Source organism: Pyxicephalus adspersus, chromosome 10 (genome assembly GCF_032062135.1).
Source record: "Pyxicephalus adspersus chromosome 10, UCB_Pads_2.0, whole genome shotgun sequence".
NCBI lineage: Eukaryota > Metazoa > Chordata > Amphibia > Anura > Pyxicephalidae > Pyxicephalus > Pyxicephalus adspersus.
In genome coordinates this window covers 39,958,274-39,982,144 of record NC_092867.1, presented here as the reverse complement: position 1 = coordinate 39,982,144, position 23,871 = coordinate 39,958,274, and the positions used below count along the sequence as shown (strand labels likewise).

Here is a 23,871-nt window from a genome sequence, read left to right as displayed (position 1 = left end):
TCATGGTTTGGGGATACATTGATCACAGAGCAAGAGATTATACATACATTTAAGATATTTCTTAGTTTGTGTTCAATTATAATAAAAAAAAAAAAAAACAATATCTTTAATGCTAGGTCCTCTTTAAATAAGTTTGAATATTTGTAATGTTATTTTTTGATGTAATAGCCTAGAATCTAGAATTAACTGCCTCAATCTGTTAGATGTAAAATGTTATGACTAACTATGACAGATGCATGTCTCCTTAAGAAAGCATCTACGCAAACACACACAGACTACAAAACATCACCATATGGGATAGTTGGATAAATCAAAAATAATAAAACTAAAGCCTTTCTTTTTTTATAAATTCTTAAAAAAATAGCAATTTTGTTGTTTTTTATAGGACTTGAAACCCGTAAGGCTCTGGAAGTAAATGGACCATGAGCAGCTCAGGAGAAAAAAACGACGTTACATATCAAGTTGCAGTCAGTACAATATGTTAGATTCGGGCCTGATTCACACATCACTGTCCTTGCTGGCAGCTCACAAATCCACACAATGTGCACATGCTCTATATGTACGCACACGGCTCTGTAGCAACATGTTCAACGTCTTTTATTATTATTGGGTGTATGCGCAAGTACCAACCTAACAATAGTCTACTTTCCATAATCTGACCTATATACACATAATGTAACCACAATACAGCTCCCTGCCTTACAAAATGAATCCAATCTGAAGAGGGAAAACTTTATAAATATGAATTTGTTAAGTCCATAAGGATCATACCTTAAAACTTGTCTCAAGTTTCCAGTTTACATTTCACCTTTTGCTCCATTTCCCCAATCTTTTTAAAAATGTATCTTTGCTTTTTTGGGAAATCACTGCTGATCAGTGCTTGTTGCTGATGACATCACTGACATGTCTGAAAACAATCTATGCACTAGGCTGGATGTGACCTAGGACACCTGTTCAGCTCTACTATGTATGGTTTTGTGTAAATATCACTGACTAGTTAATTTCAGTCCACATAAACCCTTTGTCATCCAATGGAAGGTTCCAATATTACTATATGGTGCATGGTTGAAATGGTATACCATAAATTAAAGTGGGTTTTACTATGGCAGCCCTTAACCTGATCCAGGTTTTCTGGATCACCAAGGTTCTCCCATAATACCCCATGTTTTCCTGTGTTTTACAATTAAAGAACTTTTATAATTAAAGCCCAGAAATGCAGAACAAGTTTATCAGATTAGGTAGGTCATGAATAGGGATAAGCAAGAATACCACAATTTTCCCTAAACTTTTATTGACATCACCCTCTAATTTCATCATGTAATTTGCTTTTAAGATAAAAAAATCCCTCCTAGCGAAGAGTAGAGCTCCTAGCTGTGAGATCCTGATGTGTGATTTGCCCTATTTATCAAGAAAGTCATATGATCACTATGCGCCATCAATAAAGCCCTGAATGTTGCCTTTGGCTGGCACCAAGCTGTCTTTTCTCATTTTCCATTGAAGATGAGAATAATTGACTTGTATCAAATATTTACCATAGCTTGAAGTGAATGACTTGCTGTGTGCATTGCTATACATCCAACACGCTGTATATAAGGGCTGTCTTTAAAAATGCACAGGGTAGCCTGGTCCTAAAATTATTGAAAAAATCTGCAAGTGTTTTCCATATATTGCAAAGTTTAACATGCTGTGCTCTAATTTTCATTACTTCATCTCTATTTTTCTAATAGCTGCACAGTATGTCTAAATATGACTCTGTAGGCACCATAGTTTTGCAATGCATGGTAGTTAATCTGGTCAAATACTCCACTCTCGAAAGAGTGCCATAGTTGTCTAAGACTCCTTAGAGTAATCATTTTGAAGTTTCAAACCCTTGTTGACATCATTGCTTTATTACCAGAAAGATTCTAATGGATCGAAGCCCTCACTGTTCATTAAAAGTAGCATTTTACACCTAGACAATGACCATTATAACTTCTTCATATCCCGGTTTTTCTCTGTTTGAAGTATTTCTTTAATTCTGGTCTTTTTATTGTCATTACTTTTTAGGATTAAAAAAAGAGAAAAGAAAAATTCAAAAAAAAATTCATGATATCTGCTTATTAATAGTATCACACCACTTCTTTCATATCCTAATGAAGATATTTTATTTTAGTCTAACTGTTCTCCGCCATCCCTTTAATCATGTCTTGCTTTGATTAATTTTGCTTAAGATACATAATATTCACTCATTTGCAAGTCTATTGCCTGGTTCTAAAATGTTCAGAGCTCTCTGAGTGCATAGGTCTTTCCATTCTGTGATTTACATCAGCTGCCTGTAGTCACTTCAGGTCAGTTATTCTATATTATCACCAATTTGTCCGATTTATCTGATATGGAAAAGGGCACCATAAACTGCCAGGCTCCATTTTGGTAAAATATAGTCTTTATGTGCTACTTTTAAGAACATACAGCCCTTGTAAATGATCTTGATACATCTGACTTGTTTTTTTTTTATGTTTTTGAATTTTATTTTCATTCCTAATGTCACATTTACCTCTTCCTTGCTAAAGCTTGCTCAGCCCCAGCCTTCCTCCCCTATCCTTCTGCTTTGTGATTTGGTATAGTGTTTTGCCCACCTTGGTGTGCCCAAGCACTGCAACCTGGCAGTAACCAGCGGCGCAACATCCTCACCATTAGAGGCTCTGGAGAAGACCTGGTTACTGGACCTGGTGACTCTGTGCCTTGGCCCTTCCCCCTGCTCACACCACCTCGGTGCAAGCCATAGCCCCTGTGTGAGACAGTTTGCACGAACAGCATCGCCAAGAGATACCTCCTCTCCGACCTGGGTATAAAGTCTGTTTCTCCAAGAACATCCGTTGCAAAGTCCCTTCTCTGAAGTTTGCTCTGGGTTTCATTGGTCCATATGTTATTTTTGCTCAGGTCCAGTTACCCAACTCAAGTTACCCAACTCTTTTCATGTGCCTTTGCTTAAGTTGTTGGTGTTCAGTCACTTTTCTCATCCCTCTCCACTGGCTATTCCTGCACCCGATTCTTCACAGGAATATGAAGTCCATCAAATTTTTGACTCCAAGATTTCCTGCAAGAAGCTAATGTTCTTGATTGACTGGAAAGGTTTCGGTCCTGAGGAGAGGTCGTGGGTCCGAGCTACAGATGTGTCTGCACCTCTTCTTGCCAAGAAGTTTTATCTTCGCTTCCCTCTGAAACCTGGACCTCGGTGGGTGGGGGGTAATGTCACACTTATCTCTTCCTTGCTAAAGCGCAGATGCATCTCTCCTGTGCATGCGGGCAGTTCTGACTCTGGATTTGCCTGAGCCAGCAGCCTTTATCAGCTTTGACGACCAATCAGGAAATAGCCTCTTAATCAACCCTGGCTATTTAGCTAGCTCATACACAGCACTCTTGTTCACCTGGTGCCTAATTCAGTGTTTCCTCTGTCCAGCTCCTGCGTTAACCCCTCATTGTCCAGTCTATTGGTTCCCTGCCAACTTCTCTGTGCTGTTTCAGTGTTCCTGTCTGTCTGTGGATATCCCTGAGTCACCTGGGCCTCCTGTTGCTTCCAGTGTCTCCTGTGTTCCCTGTGCCCGCAGTGGCCCCTATGTCAATAGTGTCTGTTCTTAGCAATTGACCCCTGGAGTGTGACCTGACCTCTCTTGCTTGCTCCCTGCCTATCAACTATCCTTCTGCTTTGTTATTTGGTACCATGTTTTGCCCACCTTGGTGTGCCCAAGGACAACAACCTTGCACTAACCAGCGTAGCAACATCCTCACCATCGGAGGCTGGGGAGAAGACCTGGTTACTGCTTAGACTCTGTGCCTTGGCCCTTCTCAGTGACATCTAAGAGATAAGTTAATATCTGTAGGGAGTAACTATACCAAAACCTTGCTTTCTAAGGATGAGTCGATCTGGGGTTTGGAAAGCATCCCTGTCAGTGATAGATTGTAAAGCCCTCCGATACTTTAGTCCTTGCAAAAATGCAAAATTAAAAGCTCAGGACTAAGCTGCCATTTTACAAAATCGGAACTTCAAGGTTTCATTGCTTATGATGTTCTTACTAACTGGGAATGTGTTATGAAAACTAACACAACATTTTTAGCTGTTTACATGACCAGATGGTCTGTGGGAATTTTGGAGGTAATCTTTCTAAACCTGACAATGGCTGTGCATGGGATGACCCTTTGGTAATAGTTCAAACTTCTGTTTTTCAGTTTTAGGAGGTTCTGGTGATAGAGTTAAAAAGGGTCATGGGTTCAGAGGCATAGCTTGGCTTTGGGGGTGATCAGTGGGTATTTTGTTTGGACAGTTCTGCCAAGTGTTGGCAGTGGTTCAGCCAAGAACTTTGAGAAGGATGCATCCTAGAATGTGAGAAGCCATGAGGATGAGTACTTTGGCTTTCTTCCTTCTCAAAAGTTCTTGTCAGAGAAATCCAGACGGGCTACCCTAGTACAGCTACCAAACATAAAACCCAACAACCACACTTGTAAGGATGCCTGAAAAAGGTGGTTTTGCTTACATTTTGTTATTGATATAAAACTATATTAAAATAGATATCTGCATCACTTAAACATATCATTTAACTATGTTTGTACAATGGTTTTGAATCATCTTTTCCAGCATTTAGATGGAAGCCAAAAACCAAGCTAGAGCATACCAAGGTCAGGTGATGAATTCCATGACCCCACCAAAGTGGCAGTGACAATTCTGGCTAGCAAAAGCATGTATAAAGGCAATCTGTATATATGGGGGCACAATAATATGATTTATACGGGGTCACAAAAATATGTTTCTCCTTTATTCCTCATAAGTGCAAGTGGAAAGAATCCTGGTGTGCCATAACATCCCCTGCAGCCAATGAAGCATGTAAATGCCCTCTTATTTGCTGTAGATCAGATGTAGGGGTTGCTCTTGCAGGAGAGGTTGTGTTATACAGGGAATACAGAAAATTTGGGGACTCGGGCCGATGTTGGTTGATAGCAGTGTTCAATGGTCAGTTTCAGAATGCACGTACTGAACAGGTATAGACCAAATATGCTTAAAAAATTAGTGATATAAATGAATTTTAGGGTACTAAGTGTGCTTTTTGGGAGCTGATTCAAACATTCATGGTCTTTCTTAATTCATGTAGTATCATCTTCCCAAGTTCTCAAGTGAAGTGGGAAGTGAATTGGCCAATAAAAAAGGAAGTGGTAAAGAAATTTTCTGGTTCTAGAAAACAGAATAGAGTATGTTACTGTATCTTGTTGCTTCATAATGGTATAGTTGCACGGGAATAATATTTGAATTACATTGGATAAGGTCTTAAATCCACTCATTTATTTTATGTATACCTTGAAAGTACCTGTGAGTATACCTCACACTGCAACCCAGCAAATGTGCCATAGCCACATACTTTGTACAATTTACAAACATTAATGTAGTGGGCTGTCTTGCCTAATTGGATATAAGTTGATTGGATTGTTTAGATGGCTCCTTGCTCAATTTGACGAATGGTAAATTTGAAGGTGAATGAACAATTACAATGTGAAGTATGTGGCTAACTTTATTCTGTTCCTACTGAAGCAGTGTTTATTCTGATGACGGTTTAATTCAAGGATAAGGTTGCCTGTAATGTAAGGTGACAGTTGCTTTCTACAGATTCTCTGCACAAAGACTGAGTGTGATAGGGTGTTCTGTACACAGTTTATCTATTTCTGGGAAGTGTTTTACCAAGATGTCGATTCCAATATTAAGGTGCAGAATGTATTTAGCTCTCTTAGTCTTCTCCATTTTCCCTGACCCTTGCATGAAATACAGCTTTAGTTAGTTAGGAAGGTGGAGGCAGCTAACCTTTGTATCAGGACCAAGAAAGATTAAATTTGATTCCATATGAACCAGCCATAAATATTCATTTCAAAGGCAAATATCCCATGGCAATGTATCTATTTATTTGATTTTTAATAATACTGGAATATTATGCCACAGCAAGATGTGCTGTATATAGACATATTTTAAAAAGGCTTGGAAAAGGGTTTAGGGATGTAGAAATTAAAGAATGAATACCTCTTGTTAGTTTCCTACTGGTCACTGCTTTTTGAATATTCCTGGTCGATGTACCGGGTACTCACTTTGTAAATAATCTCAATATTTTCTAGTGTAGCTGTTGGCTATATACCCTAGGAGAATCAATTATTTTTGGTTCCTTGGAATAGAATGTTATTGCAATAAGTGTTATTTTCTTGGGTTATTGCATTATTTATTTGCTTGGTGAGTGGTGTTCTTTAGCCTTTCTGGATTCCTTGGGTAATGGATTTCTGATTACTGAGATGTCATATTTGTGCATTGAACCTTTAGACCCATTGTATTGGCATAGGGAGCCCAAACTAATGACAGATTTAAATTTTTCACTGATTTGCTGTTTTATGACCCCTTTAATCTTGTATCATACATCTGTTTTGCTGAGTCCTGATGCTTTCTAGACGTTCATTGCATGCATGCATGCAGCTCTTAAAAACCAAAAACTAGTGACAATTGTTGCTGTATACACTTTTAAAGTTTGCTGCAAGAATACCCAGGTTTGGTTTTCTGAATAATTTAATAACGGCAGACCAAGAAACACTTGTACAAAGCAGTTACTGTTGGCCCTTAGCTTAATACAAAACACATAATACAAAACTGACTTTATCAACTAAAATAATGATTTTGCTAATCTTCTACAGTCTCTTTGTGGGCAGCTAGTAGCTGCTGGTAAATAAACTTTTTTTCAATGTTGAACATGTTTTACAGCCTATCTAAGATTCTTTATTTCTTATCAGTGTCAGGAACATACCCCAGAATTTAAAGCTACAGTTATTGCAATTACCATTATCAGCAGATATTTAATTTCCAAGAATGCATGGGAGGAGTAAAACTTTATGAAAACTTTTCTGATATTCCACAGTACAGTTTATTGGTGTTGATAATCTTCCATTGCTGAAGGTATAAATTGCTGAATTCCTGGGGTAGATATATTGAAATTATAATATATGTGGGTGACTTATGGTGTTGAAGGTCACCTTTAAGGATGGTTTATTTAGTAGAATAATATTGGCCTAATGGATACCCCTTGGATGAACCCCTTATCCTTTCTGTACAAAATGTGCACCTCCCTGTCCTCTGATTATTGATGTCTATTTTTTCCCTTATCCCTATTTAGACCGATACATATATAAATCTTACAACACAAAAAATTGCATTTGTGGATTTGTCGGATAGACTTTAGTTGTTGGTGACTAGAAATGTATCATATGGATAATGAATGTATCAGGAGCTAGCATAATAAAATAATACACTCCTTTACCCGGATTGTATTTGATATCTTGCCGAATTTGCTTTCTCGCTCTTGGAACCAACTATAAGGAATAATTAATAAAAAGCAAATATCAAGTGAGCTGGGTAATTTGGCACTAAAGGGATTAATTGCATCAGCTATAAACAGTGTTTAGTTTCTTTTTAAATGATACTTAAAAGGCAGTTTTCCTGATAGCACAGAACTGCAGAGAATTTCTACAAAGCTATGAAAGCGAAATCTTGTTATGCATAAAATGATCCCCGCTTGAGGATTGCTCCAAACACAGAAAACAAAATGTGTAAATATATGTTTTTAAATCTTTAGTTTTCCTCAGCCAAGTCTAATTTTATTAAGACATCTCTAAATAAGGTAATTTTTGCTTTGGCAACTCTTGTAATCATATGTGGTCCTAGTCCCGTGTCCTCATGGAACAAGAAGGACCTAAGCAGAGGTTCTTGGATCTGGAAGACAAGGGGCATGTCAAATATGCTACTAATAGAGCAGGGGGGTATTATTGTTCTGCAGATAGGACAGGTCCTTTGGTGCTTGAGTGAATGCATCTGGAACTGATAATATCATAGTATGTGTGTGCATATATGTATGTGTAAATGTCCATGTGTGCCTTCATGCTTTTTCCAGTAAAATGCAATGATAACCATATTTCATTCTTTTGGGGAAGACTAACTACTCAGTGACCTTTGTTTTTTGTAGTCCTTTTTAGCTATTACCTGCCTACATGTACTCTGGAACAAACTTTTGTTCATCCAACAGTGCATTATACTTGTCAATGTTGACAGAGCAAGTTGTAGTCCCCATCATGATTGCATGTGGTTCAATTTCACTATTTTGCTCTATGGGATTCTCCTGTGCTGTATTTTCCTTTTATTTATTTTTTCCAAAGCCAAGTTTCATCAACTGAACGAGATAAAATCTGAAAATTTATTTCTGGCTAGTTTTATACTTCCTTCATCACAGCCCAATGTTGTCAGTTATTGATCTTTTATGCCAGTTGACTGTCTGTTTTTAGTATCCAACTAGCAACTTCAGAGAGCCACTGTCATAACCACACAAGGAATGCTAGGACTGGTGGGCAGAGAGCCAGAAATAGAATCCCCAATCGAAGTCAGTAAACTAATGACTGCCAACTATGAGAGTAAGGCTGATTGTTCTCCTGGTTTGTTTATGATTCTCGGTGAATTGTCACCAAGTATATATATAAACAAACTTCATGGGAATGTCAGCCATTAGGAAAGTGTTGGAATGCACTGATTGGAGGGGGGCAGTCTGGAACCTTTTAGTTTACAAAGGAATAAGTTATGGTTACCTGCCCCAGGCCATGGCCTACGTTACTTGTGTGGATACCTTTTTCTAAATACAGAAGAGTCAGGAATTACAAATGAGTATGTAAAGATGGTGAAAAAGACAAAGGTCAAAAAAATACACACTTTTTAGTAAATACAAACCACGTCCTGTCACTTTTAAATGACAGTTTTCCCCTTTAAAGTTCTGCTTCATAAATTAGCATAAATACATGTTTTTATTGCAGAAAAGGACAGGTGATGTCCCTTATGCAATAAAACATACTTACCTGCCTGATTGCTGTCTTTGTTGGTCAAAAAAATCCGGCCTTCCCCTGTGGATGCCCAGACTGAATGAACTCTCACATGCCTGTGCATGAGTTATGTCATCTCAGCCTGGCCTATAAAGATGGCCAAGGACCCAACTCCAAGAAGATGACCAAGTAAGTCCACGCTGGAAGGAGGACAGGTGAGTGCAATTCAAATATCAGTTAAGTAACGTTATTTTAATGCAGAAGGGACAGATATATCTTCTGCAATAAAAAAACAATACCTACCTGATCAGAATTTTTTATTTTTTGGGTTTGGTTCCACTTTAAATCTCCAATTACACTTATGCTGGGAGATTGTACTTCAACATGTCATTTACTCATTATACACACAAAAAGATTCTATATTAGTCATTTGTAAGCCATAGCCCTTATAATTCACACCTTTATTCTCTTCTTGTTAATGTTGTAGCTGTGTTGGTAAAAATTTAGGGATTTAATCAATACGAGGATCAATACGAGGTGACTGCCACAGTTTGCCATCCAAAGCCCTCTCCTATCTTGGGTTTAGCATACATTTAACTTATTCATTGACTTGCTACACAGATTTATACAGAATTGCTCATGTGCAAAAGGTCGTGCATAGCAGCCAAGTACTGATCCGCATGGACTTCTGCGCATAAATCCTTTCTTAGAACTGTGATGTTCTGACTGTACTGTGTGTGAAGAAGCAAGCAGGCTGTAAATGCCAATTGCATATTCTCTCTCTCTTTTGTTTTAGGAAATCAATGATGCTGAAATAGTGGAGCTTGTGCACAGCGCTCTTGGAAGGATTACTGTTATAAGACAAATCTTTCCATCTCTGAAAGAAAATAATATCAGATGTATGAGTAATAACCACAGAGTTGCTTCACTTCCCTGTGACCCTCAAGAAGGCTATCTACAAATGTTACAGGTCAGTTTTTAAATCTATTTAACTGGATTACGTTAAGTAAAGGACAACACATTAAGTAACAATTGCTGATATAAGAATTTATAACATATACCTATAGTCATGAATAACTAATGTATGAATAAAAAAGTCTAAAGTAATAAAATGTGTATTTATTCATGCTTGCTGATGTTTCTATATTTTGTTCTATTTGATGTTGAGATATCTTTGGTCATGGGCATTCCCCTTCCATTCTTCCTTCGTTTAGGAAATGTGCCAACATTCATTATGTTTCACTTGGACAGTGATGAAGAAGTTTTAAAACTTCTGTGTATCACAAAGTAAATTTGACTGACAAAATTAGTTTTACATTTAAAAAAACTGTAGTGGCATACAGTAGATAAATATTGAACAATGTACCCACATTTAAGCACTCCCAATTTTAAAAGTTAGTTGCTCACTTTTCATTACTAAATCCCTTTTTGTATTGACATGTATGGGATTGGTATTCTACTATATCATATACCACTGAACATCCTTCTCTCTAACTATCTTTAACATGACAAGCAAAAAAGCCCATCCCTCTCTCAGTGGGGGGCATATGAACTAATTAATTTCAGAAGGATCATTCCTATTTCTTCAGAGTATAAAAAGAACAATGAGGCGAAATTGAAAAACAGATAAGCCTACAGTTCCCACCACCGGTTTTCACTGAGAAATAAGACTGGTATATGCAAATATAAAATAAAATATTTCTTCTGCTTGAATATTACTTTTAGGTTTATAAACGACCTTTACATTTAGGTAGACAGGCTACATGTAATTTTGTTTAATATTGTTGTATCAGAACTGTACAAGAGTACAACATTTGAAAGATGAGAGAGGGAGCTACAACTGAAATTTACAGGGTAACAGGACCAAAGAAAGGTCTCCCAGTTGTGTTGTGATGACATCCAGTGGTGCTCCAGGAAATAAAAAATGTTATCTTCAGGACTCTGTTGGAAGTTCCACTGAGGATAGATAAAGAAACTTTTTCATTTCCTTCTGGTAGGATCAAGATGGTACTGCCATTGTCTCTTTTTCAATTAGAATTAATGGTCTGAATATATTAAATGTCTTAAAACCTGGAGTGGATAGACCATTATAGGTGAATCTTGGTGATCCAGTAAACCTGGAATCAATTTTTTAATAAAGTTTTTTGTTATAAATTACTGTTCTTACTATGAGTACATGTAAAAATTGTTCTTACACCTTCAGGGATTACCACTATTTTCTGCTTTGACTTGGTCAGGGATTAAAGTAATGTGCTACCTAAAAGTAAACAATTTTGAAAAAATCTATTTCAGGTTTGGCTCACCCAAAATGATCTATCTTCTCCTTGAAGCACTTTAGTAAGTCAGGCCCAATACATCATAAGCAGCAAAAATGGTTAAATAGGACCATTGTCCCTTTAGTTTGCCATATAATATGTTTTCAGCGTCACTTATCAACAAGAAGAATAGCAATTGTCAGTGGTTTTCAATCTTGATGGTCCACATTTCTTCTAATAGTGTTGACTGGTACATGTCTCTGTCCATGGTATAATGGAAATCCCATATCTTTGGCCAACATTAGTATTTTCCATTTTTGTTATCACATTCAATGTGATATGTATTGGTTTCTAAAACATAGCTGCTCCATGTAATGGTGAATGCTGTCAAGATGTTCAAGATACAACTGCCAGGATCACTTTTTTAGCCATGGTTTTTCATGGAGCTGGCTTACTTTAAGCTGCAGATGACCATTAGTATTTGTACAAATAAAGTCTGTATCTGTCTAATAATATGAGATACATTTTAGAAACAAGAAAAATGTTTCCCTCATTAAAAGTCCTCAATTCTCAAGGGTCCTCATAAAAGAACCATCCTAATATACATAATTAGTATATATGTTTGCAATATAAATTACGCAACAAAAATACTGTACTTATTATTTTTCTAATGTTCCTATAATTAGATGTTTGCAGAGGATTAAAAAAAAAAAAATATTTTTTCTGCTACATGACATGTAAACCAATATTACAAATATCTCAAAAATGAGACCAATTATGTCAATTATGAAGAATACAGAACAAGCACTGCAAAATATCCCATGCAATCTCTTCTCTCTAATTATTCAACAGACTGAACGTTTCACTGAAGGCGTCTTGCAGATAATATTGATCTCCATTTCTTTTCCTTGTAGATAGTGTTCATGTGATTTCCTGCCTTATTAATATTTTGAAAGCAATTGCAGAGTTATTTTGCGTTAGTTATTATTTATGATTATGAAATGTCATTTTCTGTAGTGGACAGCAGTAAAGATAGATAGCTTCTGGGCTAAACTTCACCAGTGATAATATCTATCAGTACGAAGAGCTTTAAATATCAATAGTTTATGTCCTTAAAACTCCATGGTATTGTTTAACTACCTTAAATATGTTTTTATCCCTTTGTGACTCCTTGATTAAAAGGTATAGTTATCCCCACAGCTTTTACAGTTGGCTGATTTGAGTTTGTGACAAAGAACTCTTGCACGACTGTGGTGGAAAACCATGTGGTTGGCCATTCCAGAATTCATACCAAACTGGGTGCCTGGAAACGGCAAACTACACCGCAGGTAACCACATTTGCACGCTGCTGCAGCACGACTCTTCCAACAGCAAAAGCAAATTGACACTTACGGGAGGTGAATTGCGTTTTGCCACAGTCATGTCCACATTTGAATGGGAATTTGAATTGGGTCCATGGTTGAGCCTGTAGCACAGCACTGCAGCTCACCATGAGTCCAAAATGGCCCATAGTGTTTGAAACCTACATTTTCAACATCACTAACGTTTTTGTGACCGTCCAAAGTGGATGTCCAGCACCGGTACAGTGGTCCCACAACATCATATTAATCCGCCATGCTGAATTGCTAAATGACAGACCAGTAACTAGTGCTATTGTTTACTATAGGAAGGAGGCAGTGGGGGCACCTCTTGCTTAATCTTCCCTGACCCTCTCCATAGAAGCAAACAGGAGGGTAAGAATAACAACCAGGAACCTGGCATATCCTATTAAACATATCGGTAATGGCAGCCCCAATGTTATTGCCAAAATCTCCCTAAAATACGAATCATAATTCCAGCAGCAGGACAAACCCATATTTGTGATTAAATGTTTGGTACTGGCCTTGTACAGCCAGAACCCTCTAAGACTTGATGAAAGCAAAAAGCTTGCATCTTAATCAACACCCCCCTCCCCCTTCTTTCCCCAGAGTTTCCTACCAGCCTTTGTAAAGGATTTAACAACATCCTGGCAGAATATAACTCTATTTGGTCTCCATTAGACAACATCTATTGTATCGATCACTGATACACTCCGTGCTGATGATCTGTCCATTAAGTGTGTACTGAATGTATACATAGATCATATACACTGTACAGGATTGCAGGGGTGGGTCCTCATTGGTAGGTGCATTTTCCCCATTTTAGAACTTTGGGATAGGGAGGTAGGATCTGGTTATGCCTGTCTATCCCACTGCAGTACATGCTGGGACTTTACTACAGCCAAACATTGGTGTTTAGAACACAGAGAACCAGTGTGCTGCTCAGTTTTAGGCGAGCCGTAGAGCTGCAGGCAGCAGTACTGGGCAGCTCATGAGTTTGGGGAAATACCTGTAGAGTCTTGCATTCTTATCAATCTTTGGGAGCGGGGTGCCCTCCCAGACAACCCTTTTAGAATAGGAGAAACTGCTGTCTCCTTAACAGTTGGTCTAAAACTGAATTAGTAATACCCTATTTTTTTTGTTTGATCTCCAGCTGAAATTAAGCAGTTTTGTTTTCATTTTTTTTAATTAATTTAAAAAGTATAACAATTACATATATGAAATACAAGACAACAACGGTGGCGTAAACAATACATTTAAAAACGAATATCATGTCCAAACTTAAATTAGGTAGTGTTCAGATATGTTACAGTATCTTCAAAGCTTGCCCTGAGGATTCCTATAAACATATTCACTAGGTTACATAAAAATTTATAAATTTATTATAAAATTCACATTTTCTTGGTGGGTTTCCAAGCTGTCAGCTTCCCTTACAGCAGGACAGGTAGCCCCCCAGTGATGGAAATACCCAGGGTCTCCAATGAAATATTTGCTATATATCTTGCAATTTCGAAGTGTGGGCATGACTAGGTTGTCAACATGTAAATGGGGGGGATGTCTACCGAAGGGGGGAGAAGGGGTAGACCGAAGCCTAGTCGTCTGCTGCCATCACTTGGCAACAGGTGCAATCCAGCCAAAGTCCAGTGGGTGCACTCAATTAGACATTCAGTAAAGATTTATCAAAATCCTTAGGAAGATAAAACAATACCCAGGGACCCCATACGTTGTGAAAACTCTTAATTTTGTCCTGTAGCCTGCCCACCATGTTTTCCTGTAAATACATTCTATGTATTTTTTTTGACCTGTGCCACTGTGTGAGTGAAGTTAAGCAGTTTAATTCTCTTGGGACCAATAAGAAGACTGTTCAATGGCCTGCATGTTTTAGGTGGTTTCTGATCTCCCCAACATCAAAACTCATAAATCAATGGCTTAACATATATATAAACCCTAAACATAAAACAACTGAACCCTTTGTTCTAGTATACCTATGAATTTCTGGCACTGGAAATCTGTTCCTCTTTCTGTAAAATCCAGTAATACTCCCTAAGGTTGGATCTGGACTTCTGCAAGTCGGAGGTCCTGTCCTCAATCTGCCATGGAGCAATCACGTGTTGGTAAATAATTGTAGTTCTAAATAAAAAATAAAAAAACACTGTCCACTACAGAGCCTGACGACGTCTTTGTTGTGTGGTTGAGTGAGGTTGGGGTGCTGTTCTTCCTTTAGCCGGGGAAAAGTAGCTGTGTTGATAGAAATGGCTTGTTGCATTCAGGAACCATGCTGTGATCCACCGCCTCTGCAGCTTTGTGCAGTTGCAAGCACAAAATGGTTCCCAACCACTCATAATTATAATATGAATGATAGAATGCTGAGGTCAACCACAAGTTTGAGATTGCCCTAACATTTGTGTAGGGCCATATATTGTGTAGCTATTTGGTTAGTATACTCCAGCTTGGATATTTGAAACACTCTACAATGAACTAACAAACACAGCAGCCAAGGGTTACTCGAATATGTATCAAAATGCTGGCAGCTAGGGTATGCGTGATGTAGCTAGTTATTAGCAGTGTATAACAACTATGAATATTATATGAAGGCTATATGAATGAATCCGTGATGCCAGTGTTCATGTTTTCCCCAGTGGTGTCATGGCATCATCTTTTTTAGCAGAAACAGAAATCTCCCAATCCAGTGAGCAAGTATTTGAAGCCTTTGTGCTCTGGGAACAGAATGTTTATTGGGGTGGGGAGAAAATTATGCAGTTGTTTATCCTTTTATTAGATGACATGAAATCATTAAATGTAACTGTGATATTGACCCACTTTTTCTGGGTTTTTTTCTGCTATTTTTTATTTTCTTCTTCATAAAAGAATGGCAACAAATTTAAAAAATCAATTGCTGCACATGACCACAGATCACTGCTGCAATTGATTAATTTTATACCGATCATATAGGTAGATTCAAACAGATCAAACCATTTACCTGTTGTGCTGTTAAATTTTAATGTTTTTTTATTCTGTGGCTTCTTTTTGAGAGTAGAACTTAACTCAAAAGTTAAAATGGTTTTGATGGAGTCATTAAGAAGTGTGCATTGTGCCTGGATCACATCATGAGAATTTTGCCTTCTGAGAATAAAGTTTATTTTCTATGCTTAGGCTTAGCCCCACAGCTCTATTTCAGCAATCATACTGCCACTGATTGTTGGACTCACATGAGGAAGATTATCAGGCTATGGCACTGCTTGATGGAGGAGAAGCTGTACCTGAAGACCTACAGTGCAAGGATATCCATTCTACTCTATCCATCCCATTGATCTTGATTTTCTGCACCTTTCCTGTTGCTTTTTGACTATTGCCCCACCACTCTTTGTTGAATGAATTATAACATGTGATGTCAGTTCACTTTTTAACTGTGTTACCTTCTACTCTACTTTCATTTAATGTATTTAAGTTTAACTTAAATAAACTGGCCATTTTCTTTTCTAATTTCCTGTTCGTTCTTCCAGCCCATCATTAAGTAGGCTGTGCTAGCTAATGTTCTGTATGCGTATAATAAATGGTCATTTACTGCTGGTTAAAGCAGACAAAAGTGTAAATACAGCCATGGGTAGCAGCAAAGCCCGCTGATTATGACCTAATGTACTGCACTTACTTTTGTTTCTGTGAATTCAAAGCCATTTTTTTTGTTTTTTTTCCTTTGAATGATCTGAGATTGCCGCAGTTTTGTTTGGACAAATATGAACTGTGAAGACAACCAGCAGCACAGTCCTAAGTCCCAGCACTCCATTCTTCTAATCCTAACTGAACCTAATTAGAGCTTTAGAAATATATTGCTTTTGCTTTGCATTATGTATGCACAAAGCATTTAGTAGGTAATTAGAGTAAAAAAAAACACACTGGTAGGTTAGGTAATTTCTTATTTGTCTGTCACAGGAGGGATTTGCTTTATTTGTGCTCTTAACTCTTCAGAGTTTTTTTCGTGCTGTAAACGAGCAGCATGCAATGAACAGCATATAATTAGCAGTGCTTGGCTACAGTACAAAACTGGTGGCAAGTATATTTTGAGTGAATTTGGTAAAGATGACATCCTGTAGTGCAATTATGTGTATGTGTGTGTGTATATATATATATATATATATATATATATATATATACATAAATATATATATATGTACAGCCTCCTAGATGCTTGTATCTAAACAAATTATCTGCTGTAGACCCATTGTTAGGTTTGCCAGCCAGTAAAACAATTCTCTGTTAATTTACTTGAGGCTTGTTGTATGCGGTTGGAGCAGCTAACCAAAGTTAGTTCCAACCTTAGTGTTTGGTCAAGTCTGAACATCAACACTAAAGCTATGTTTAGACTGGTGGAAAGGTTTGGGAGTGGTTGCTGCTTCCTTATGCCAGGGTGATTTAGGTGTGCTGGGCGATCCAGCAAACCTGGAATGGTTTTCTTCAGTCTTGTTAGCAAATGTTTTTAATCCTGGACCAAATCCCTTCCAGGTTTGGTGGATCACCCAGCTTCACTAATGAAAGTGTATCCTCTCCAGCCTTACAGCCACTTGGTGTCAAATCTGCCTTTTTAGAAACCTGTGCTTCGTTGCAAGCGGCCAAGCAGCTGGTAAGGTGCCAGGAAGCCAGGGCCACACGGGATTGCTTGATCCTGCCGCAGGTCTTATCCTGGTCTTATATACATATTCTTTATCTGTAATTTTGAGAAAATAAAATGACAAAACTTGAACACAAAGCAATTTTTAGAGTTTTAGATAGGATCAAGTATCACCTCCTTCTTTGGAGGATCTTGTTCATATAATTGTAATGTCCAACTAACAAATTTGTTATATTACATATTTTCAAAAAGTTTTTTCAGCCAACAATAAGGCTGCCAGGTTCGGGTAGTAAAATGTGCTGACATGAACAAAGGTTTGCGAAAATAGTTAATAGGTGAAGTTTGTTGCAAATCCATCATATCGGTTAACCTAACCCCTGGACAGGACACAGATGCAGACCATGGAAAGAGAAAACTCTTGAAGTTTCAGAGTATATGTTATGTCTCTAGAATAGCAACATGCTGTAGATTTAGTTTCAATAATACCTAAAGGATAGAGAGAAAAAAAAAGCCATTCTTTTAGGTTGGACCCTTCCTCCAACCAAAAAATAGCGTAGCAGCATTTTAAGTTATTTGCTGAACAACAATGTTGTTTAGATGCTTATTATCACATTAAAGAAAAATGATTTTTATATTCTTACCAGTGTAAAGAGAAGCATTTTTTCTCTGATGTTCTTTAGCTACCCAGCTGTGAAGACACAGGTATTGTACACAGATAAATTTACATGCAAATTGCAAATAATTACACATCATTCTAGTCTGATGACTGCGGAGTTTCTCTGGGATAGCAGTCATTCTCCTTTCATCATGTTTTTATTTGAAATGAAAGAATGTAGGATTGCTAAAGTATTCTTTTTCTTTCCTTCAATAATTAATACAGTTGTTGCTTTTGATAAGGTCACCTCCATATTCATAGGAAGCACACCTGATGGAAAGCCATGCCTACCTTTGCACAGACAGAGTGACATGCCTACACACAAAATGGATGTTGGCAGGTGGAAACTTGCGGTTCTTTCTGCTACCATTGGCAATTAAGCTTTTAGAAGTTCCTTGGCCAAGATTCAGAACACCCCTGTACTCTTTGATCTTGGTTGCTTAGGTGTGTGCATTGAGATAAAGGAGAAATAGTTGGCCTTTTATCTGCATTTACAGATAGTTTCTATTTTTGAAAGATTGTACAGAAGAAAGTATTTGGCCATGTGATCAGACTTGAAGTTTCCAGTGGTTAAAGGGGAACTAAAAACTTTAATCACTGGGACTTGTGATGTCCCTTCTGCGATAAAACATGCTTACCTGCCTAAACGCGTTGTCAAAAAATGCTGATCTGCACATGTGCAGCTCCCCTAGGTCTGCCAGCCCAACTGGCACCAGCCTACTTGGCAGGGACATGATTGGGGCACACCAACCTCTGCCTATACCAGCACATCCCGCAGGAATTGATTGGATCTGGTTGATTAGAATCAAGGAAAAGTACAGGAAGATGATGCCATACTGTAGTCAGATGGACACTTGGTCATTTTCTTTCATCATTTTGTTCTTATGTCACCCATTCTCACACTGCCCAGGCATGAGATCGGGTGACCAGCCTTACTTAAAATGAAAAGAAAAAAATATGCTGATCTTACTGCACATGTGTGAAGTCCGACAATTTTTGTGCCGATGTGTGAGTGTGCGGCCTTCTGGGATACCTGACGTATGCATCCTAGGAAGCTTCAGGTTTCCCATTCAGTCTTTACTGCCGTGGCAGTAATGACAGGAGGTAAGGGGTCTTCCCCGAAAAAAAAAAATTCTTGTGACGATAAATCTACTTTAAATTTAAAATTACCATATAGTATGTTATGATGCATTATGGGTATGAATTTCCTATGAGTAATTACACTGCCTTTTATTATATTGTAGAAATAACTATATGATAACTAAACAGAGCTATGCTTTCTAGAATTAACAAAGCAATGCTGAATGTTTTATTGCCTTTTTGTCTATAAAAAAAATTTTTAGTTGTGAATTATTCCTTTAAAATTTAGACATCTAAAAATCCAGGGGATAACACCAGGCTGCATTATCTACTAAAATATCTCCTTCAGTAAACTGGCCTTTAATTCAACCCTTTTCCCTTGGCATTGTTCACAAAAATCACTGCCAAATATTAACATCTCTGCTGATAACAGTTTATTGGTGCATAGTCTAAAAACAAACCATTCCGGCTTTAGCTTGTCCTTTAGGACCCATGTATTCCTTCTTTGGCAGCCACTATATTACCCGTCATCCATAAGAGAGAAGAGAAATCCAGGCTGCCAATCACAGCCAACAGGTTAAAGACACTTGCCATTTCCATTGACAGTTGCTGCTGTTGGCATACTTTAGTGGCAAGAAGAAGAGGTTAGAGGTGAAGATAGAAAATAAACTGGCAAAAAGTCAAAATTTGAATATCAGACACAGATCTGCTTTTTCTGTTTGGGCTCTATATTTCAGCAAAAGGAGTATTTGCAATAGCCGATAAAGTCACCGCTATATTTACATGCTGTGGAAATGTTTGGTTTATGTAATCATTGCATATACTTTAATGATTACACTTCCACTTGCAATCCAAGTGTCTAAGAAACAAAACACCAGATTATATGCCAGTCAACAATTTCAGTAATGGAAAAGTACAATCTAAGAACCCCGCTATGTAACTTAGACATGCAATTATATGTTTAGTTTCAGAAAAAAGCAGCTTTTGTACAACATGTCACTTTAGGTAAACCAGAAAAGCTGAGTTTTTGTACCTTGTACCACATTAGCCTGCAGTGATAGCACATATTTAAAACCTAAGATAGCCAAAACTCAAACGATCCACAGAATATTTTCTTAGGAAGGTTAGAAAAGGTTTTGCATTCTACAAGAAGATTTTTTTTTTTTTCTAAGTGTTGTACAAGAACGTTGGCCTTTTTAGCAGCACAGATAAGTGGTTCAATTGATGGATTTCAGGAGTATTATTTCAGCAAGCACAAAGTGCTTGTTTAGTCCCCTTATCCTCTGAAATATATGGTTCAAAGCACTATTAGAATCCCAAGCATAATACATTTGATGTGTACTTCTAGAAGGCTGTGTTTTTTTTTTTTTGTTTTTTTATCTTTTATGGAGTCTATATTTATACAGCTGAAAACAGTAAAGCCTTATTTTAGGTATTTTTTAGGTATTTTATTTTCTGTGTATAAAACCTTTATTAAATGATTAGTATTGTTTAATATTTTTTTTTTTTTTTTTTATAATACATGTACGTTTGTGCTCCACATTTCCGAGTTTGAGTCCTCACATGACAGTTTTCCAGTTTTCTAATGTCCCATAGAACATTATTTTTCTATAATATTCTGCTGCCTGGTCTTTATTGGTAAAAGAAAGTTTATATATAAATATTTTTCTGCACTCCATATACAATTAAGCATTGATAGAAACATAAATAATGATTTAAATACAGGCAAAGAATTTTATTAATCTTGCAGGTTTATATGTTCAACTTTCCCTGTAGTATATTGTGTATGTTTCTACAAATGTAATGCTGCCCCCTTCTGCCTTTGACAGCCGATATTTGCTGTCGCTTTATTATTACTGCTAATGATAATTTAAAAAGAAAAATATATATTAGTGTATTATTAGTTATTATTATTGTTGTCTCATCTGTGCTTACTATGCATAAGGGCACAATATAAAACCTTTTTGTTTTGTATCCCATAACTGACCATTCCCATTTATCATCTAAATAAAGGAATTGTAATTTTTTAAAAAAATTCTAATTGGTATTAATGGTGAATTGTTCTGTATACAGCCTCATTTCCTTTTGTATATTATAAATGAACAGGCTTAATTTCAATTATTGTAGGAAAAAAAAAAATATATATATATATATATATATATATATATAAATATAAATATATATATATATAATATATATATATATATATATATATTAGACACATTAGGGAAAGATGAATACTGTTAGCCCTAGGTTAACCAATGAAAAAGGGAGAGCTTTTCTTCATTTTCCAATTTTACCAAAACTTGAAACTGAAAAAATGATTCTAGATGTGCCCCAAACCCCACATCTGGTTTTTGTTGTTGTCTGTGTCCTTGGTGGACAGATTCACCCTCCTTCTTTGTTCTGGTGGCCATTGTATCCAGAACTGAAAATGGAATTGAAAAAAAATTCCAAAATTTTACAGTTGTGATGGGAACATCAAAACAGATTCTAACAAAAATAAAGAAAATATCCCTGAGGGCCCAGAAACAACAAAATTCTGACAAGGGTCTAACTTTAGATTTTTTTGATTGATTTTGAATACAGGTAGTCCCCGGGTTAAGGACATCCGACATATGGATGCCTCTTAGATACGAACGGGTCTTCCCTGCTCGCTCCTGTGCAAGAAGGAGGCTTGAAGGGGGGAGGGGGCTGTTTGCGTGACTTGCAGAAGAAATCTTTTGCTAAACACAGCTGAGGTTGTCGGTGATTTGGGGGTTGAGCTCTTTCTGCAGCCTCATGTAACTCTTAAATGACAAAGACAAACTCTGCAGTTGTTTCTTTTTGCATATCAAAGCACAGCTTGCTCCAGAAGTTAATGAATGTCTAGGCTCCATAAAGTTTTTTTTCTTTTATGCCTTGTTTGTGATTAACTCACAGTGAGGATTTTTTTCAGTAACTGTAACCATGCTGCCTAATTATATGTTGAGACAAACATCTGTCCTAATTGCATTTATTAAAATAATGTACCTGTTCCGAATTACATACAAATTCAACTTAAGAACAATCGTTGAGTCACTATCTCGTATGTAACCAGGGGACTACCTGTAATCAAAGATTCTTCATCCTCTGTTCCAAGAATCTGTTATTATCTTAATTGACACCTATATATTTGTATCTTACACACAGATATTGATTCTGCATATTCATGTCTTTTTTTTCTGCATTTAAAGTCTTTTTTTTTTTTCATAGACCATGAACAATTATTAATTGGTTGTCATCCTTTGAATTTGTCTTTTGATTTTTAATTGTTGAACATGCTGCTGCTTGAGCTTTCTGATTGACTTATTTAAGATGAAAATGAAAACAAATATAAAAAATGCATTCAAAACAAAATGCATTCAAATCAATCTCTATTTTCATTTAAAGTTTAATCCATTTTTAGTTGATGCAATTAGAGGAAAAATCATCTGACAAATTGATAGCAAAAACAACAAAAAAGAGTATGGATGGTAAATATAAATTGATCAAAACTGCCTTAAAGGGCAATGCTTTCTTTACAATGTTCTCTCCTAGGTTAGTGGTGAAATATTCTACCTACATGTATAGAATATCAATTGAATATGACTTTTTTTAATCAAACTAACTTTTTTATTAGAAAAAAATAAAAAAAAACCCATAAGGTATATAAAGTATAGGCAATTAATGCTACCTGCACATAGCAGTAGGTCTGTGTATACGTACGTGCTTCTCTGAGGCCACTGCCGATGTCTTTCCTCCTTTGCCTTATGTAATACACACCTGAATTTTCCAGACCAGTAAACTGGCCAAACTTCTGCTTTTATAGCAGTGGTCACATTTGCTGATGATCAATTAATAGGGTGCATTTGATTAGGAGCACCCAGCTGCTACTTAACAATCCTAATTGCCATGGAAGTGGTAATGATCTAGACACAGGTTAACTTTGATTATTTGTGCCCAACCTTACAAATGAATATTTATTACAATTAGTAATTCTTAGTTTCCAAAGCATGCTGGGCTTTTAATTATGAAGTCCAGAATTTTAGGGAAAAGCGAGAAAGCCTCTGGCATTCTCCCGAAAATTCCCTCGAACTTTGGATGGTTCAGTGAAATTTTGGCGAATCGATTTTGCGAAACCATCGGAAGAGCGAGGAAATTATAACAGGGGGATTCACAGGATTCCCTGGGAATCCTCCTGTTTGCGATCCCTGAGGCACTAGAGGCACTAGAGTGCCCCGGGATTGCAGTGGATTCTCAGAGCTGCAATCATTCTTGCAGCCCTGGGAATCCTGTTTGCGATCCCCGGCATTAGAGGGTAAATGGGGACAAGTATCCCCATTCAAAACCTCTAGGACCCCCCTAGATTGTCTGAGGAAAGTTTTCCTCAGCCAATCAGAGAGCACTAGAGGTTTTGAATGGGGAGACTTGTAACCCATTTAACCTCTAGTGCTGGGGATCGCACACTGAGCTAATCAATAAATGCAGACAGCGCTGGGTTATTCCGGTTCCTTAGCAGAACAGCTGTATTGCAGAGAACTAAAATTGTGTGGAAAATCAGAACAGCCTGATTGAGTATTTCTGTGTACAAAACACTTAACCTAATAAATAGCACTGAGCTTTCAAATCTATCCAGTAAAAATTGACTGGAACAGGGCTAATGTATCATATATCTTGCAAAGTATTTAAAAGACATCCAGTTTTGAGGGACAAGGTCTTCTTCCCCACATTCACTGCCCCCAAAAAAGATTGTAATATGCATTGACTTAAAATGGGATCTGGAAGCCCCCTGTTAAAAAGGGTGCAAACAGATATCCACTGTTTTCCCGAATGAGTAACCTGAATGAGTAACATTAGTTTAGGAATATTGGTATCCATACATTATTATTGATGACCCCAGAACTAATCTCTTGTCAGTCATGTATTTTGGCCATTGTAATTGACATGGAAAAATCCAACAAATTTGGATCATATTCAGTCTGGATTTATTTGCCCATCTCATCTTCTGTGTCTGGCCTGAACTCACAATCTCGATTGACCGCGACTGCTGTGTAGTCACAC

The 23,871-nt window shown here is 37.2% G+C and overlaps 1 protein-coding gene across 1 annotated transcript in view; it reads left to right on the top strand.

Annotated features, from left to right (window-relative positions):
• Positions 1-23,871, top strand: part of GRID1 (glutamate ionotropic receptor delta type subunit 1) — a 577,805-nt gene that overhangs the window by 439,237 nt on the left and 114,697 nt on the right. The window contains 1 exon segment of the mRNA XM_072424179.1: positions 9,653-9,826. Coding sequence (XP_072280280.1) covers positions 9,653-9,826 — 174 coding nt within the window.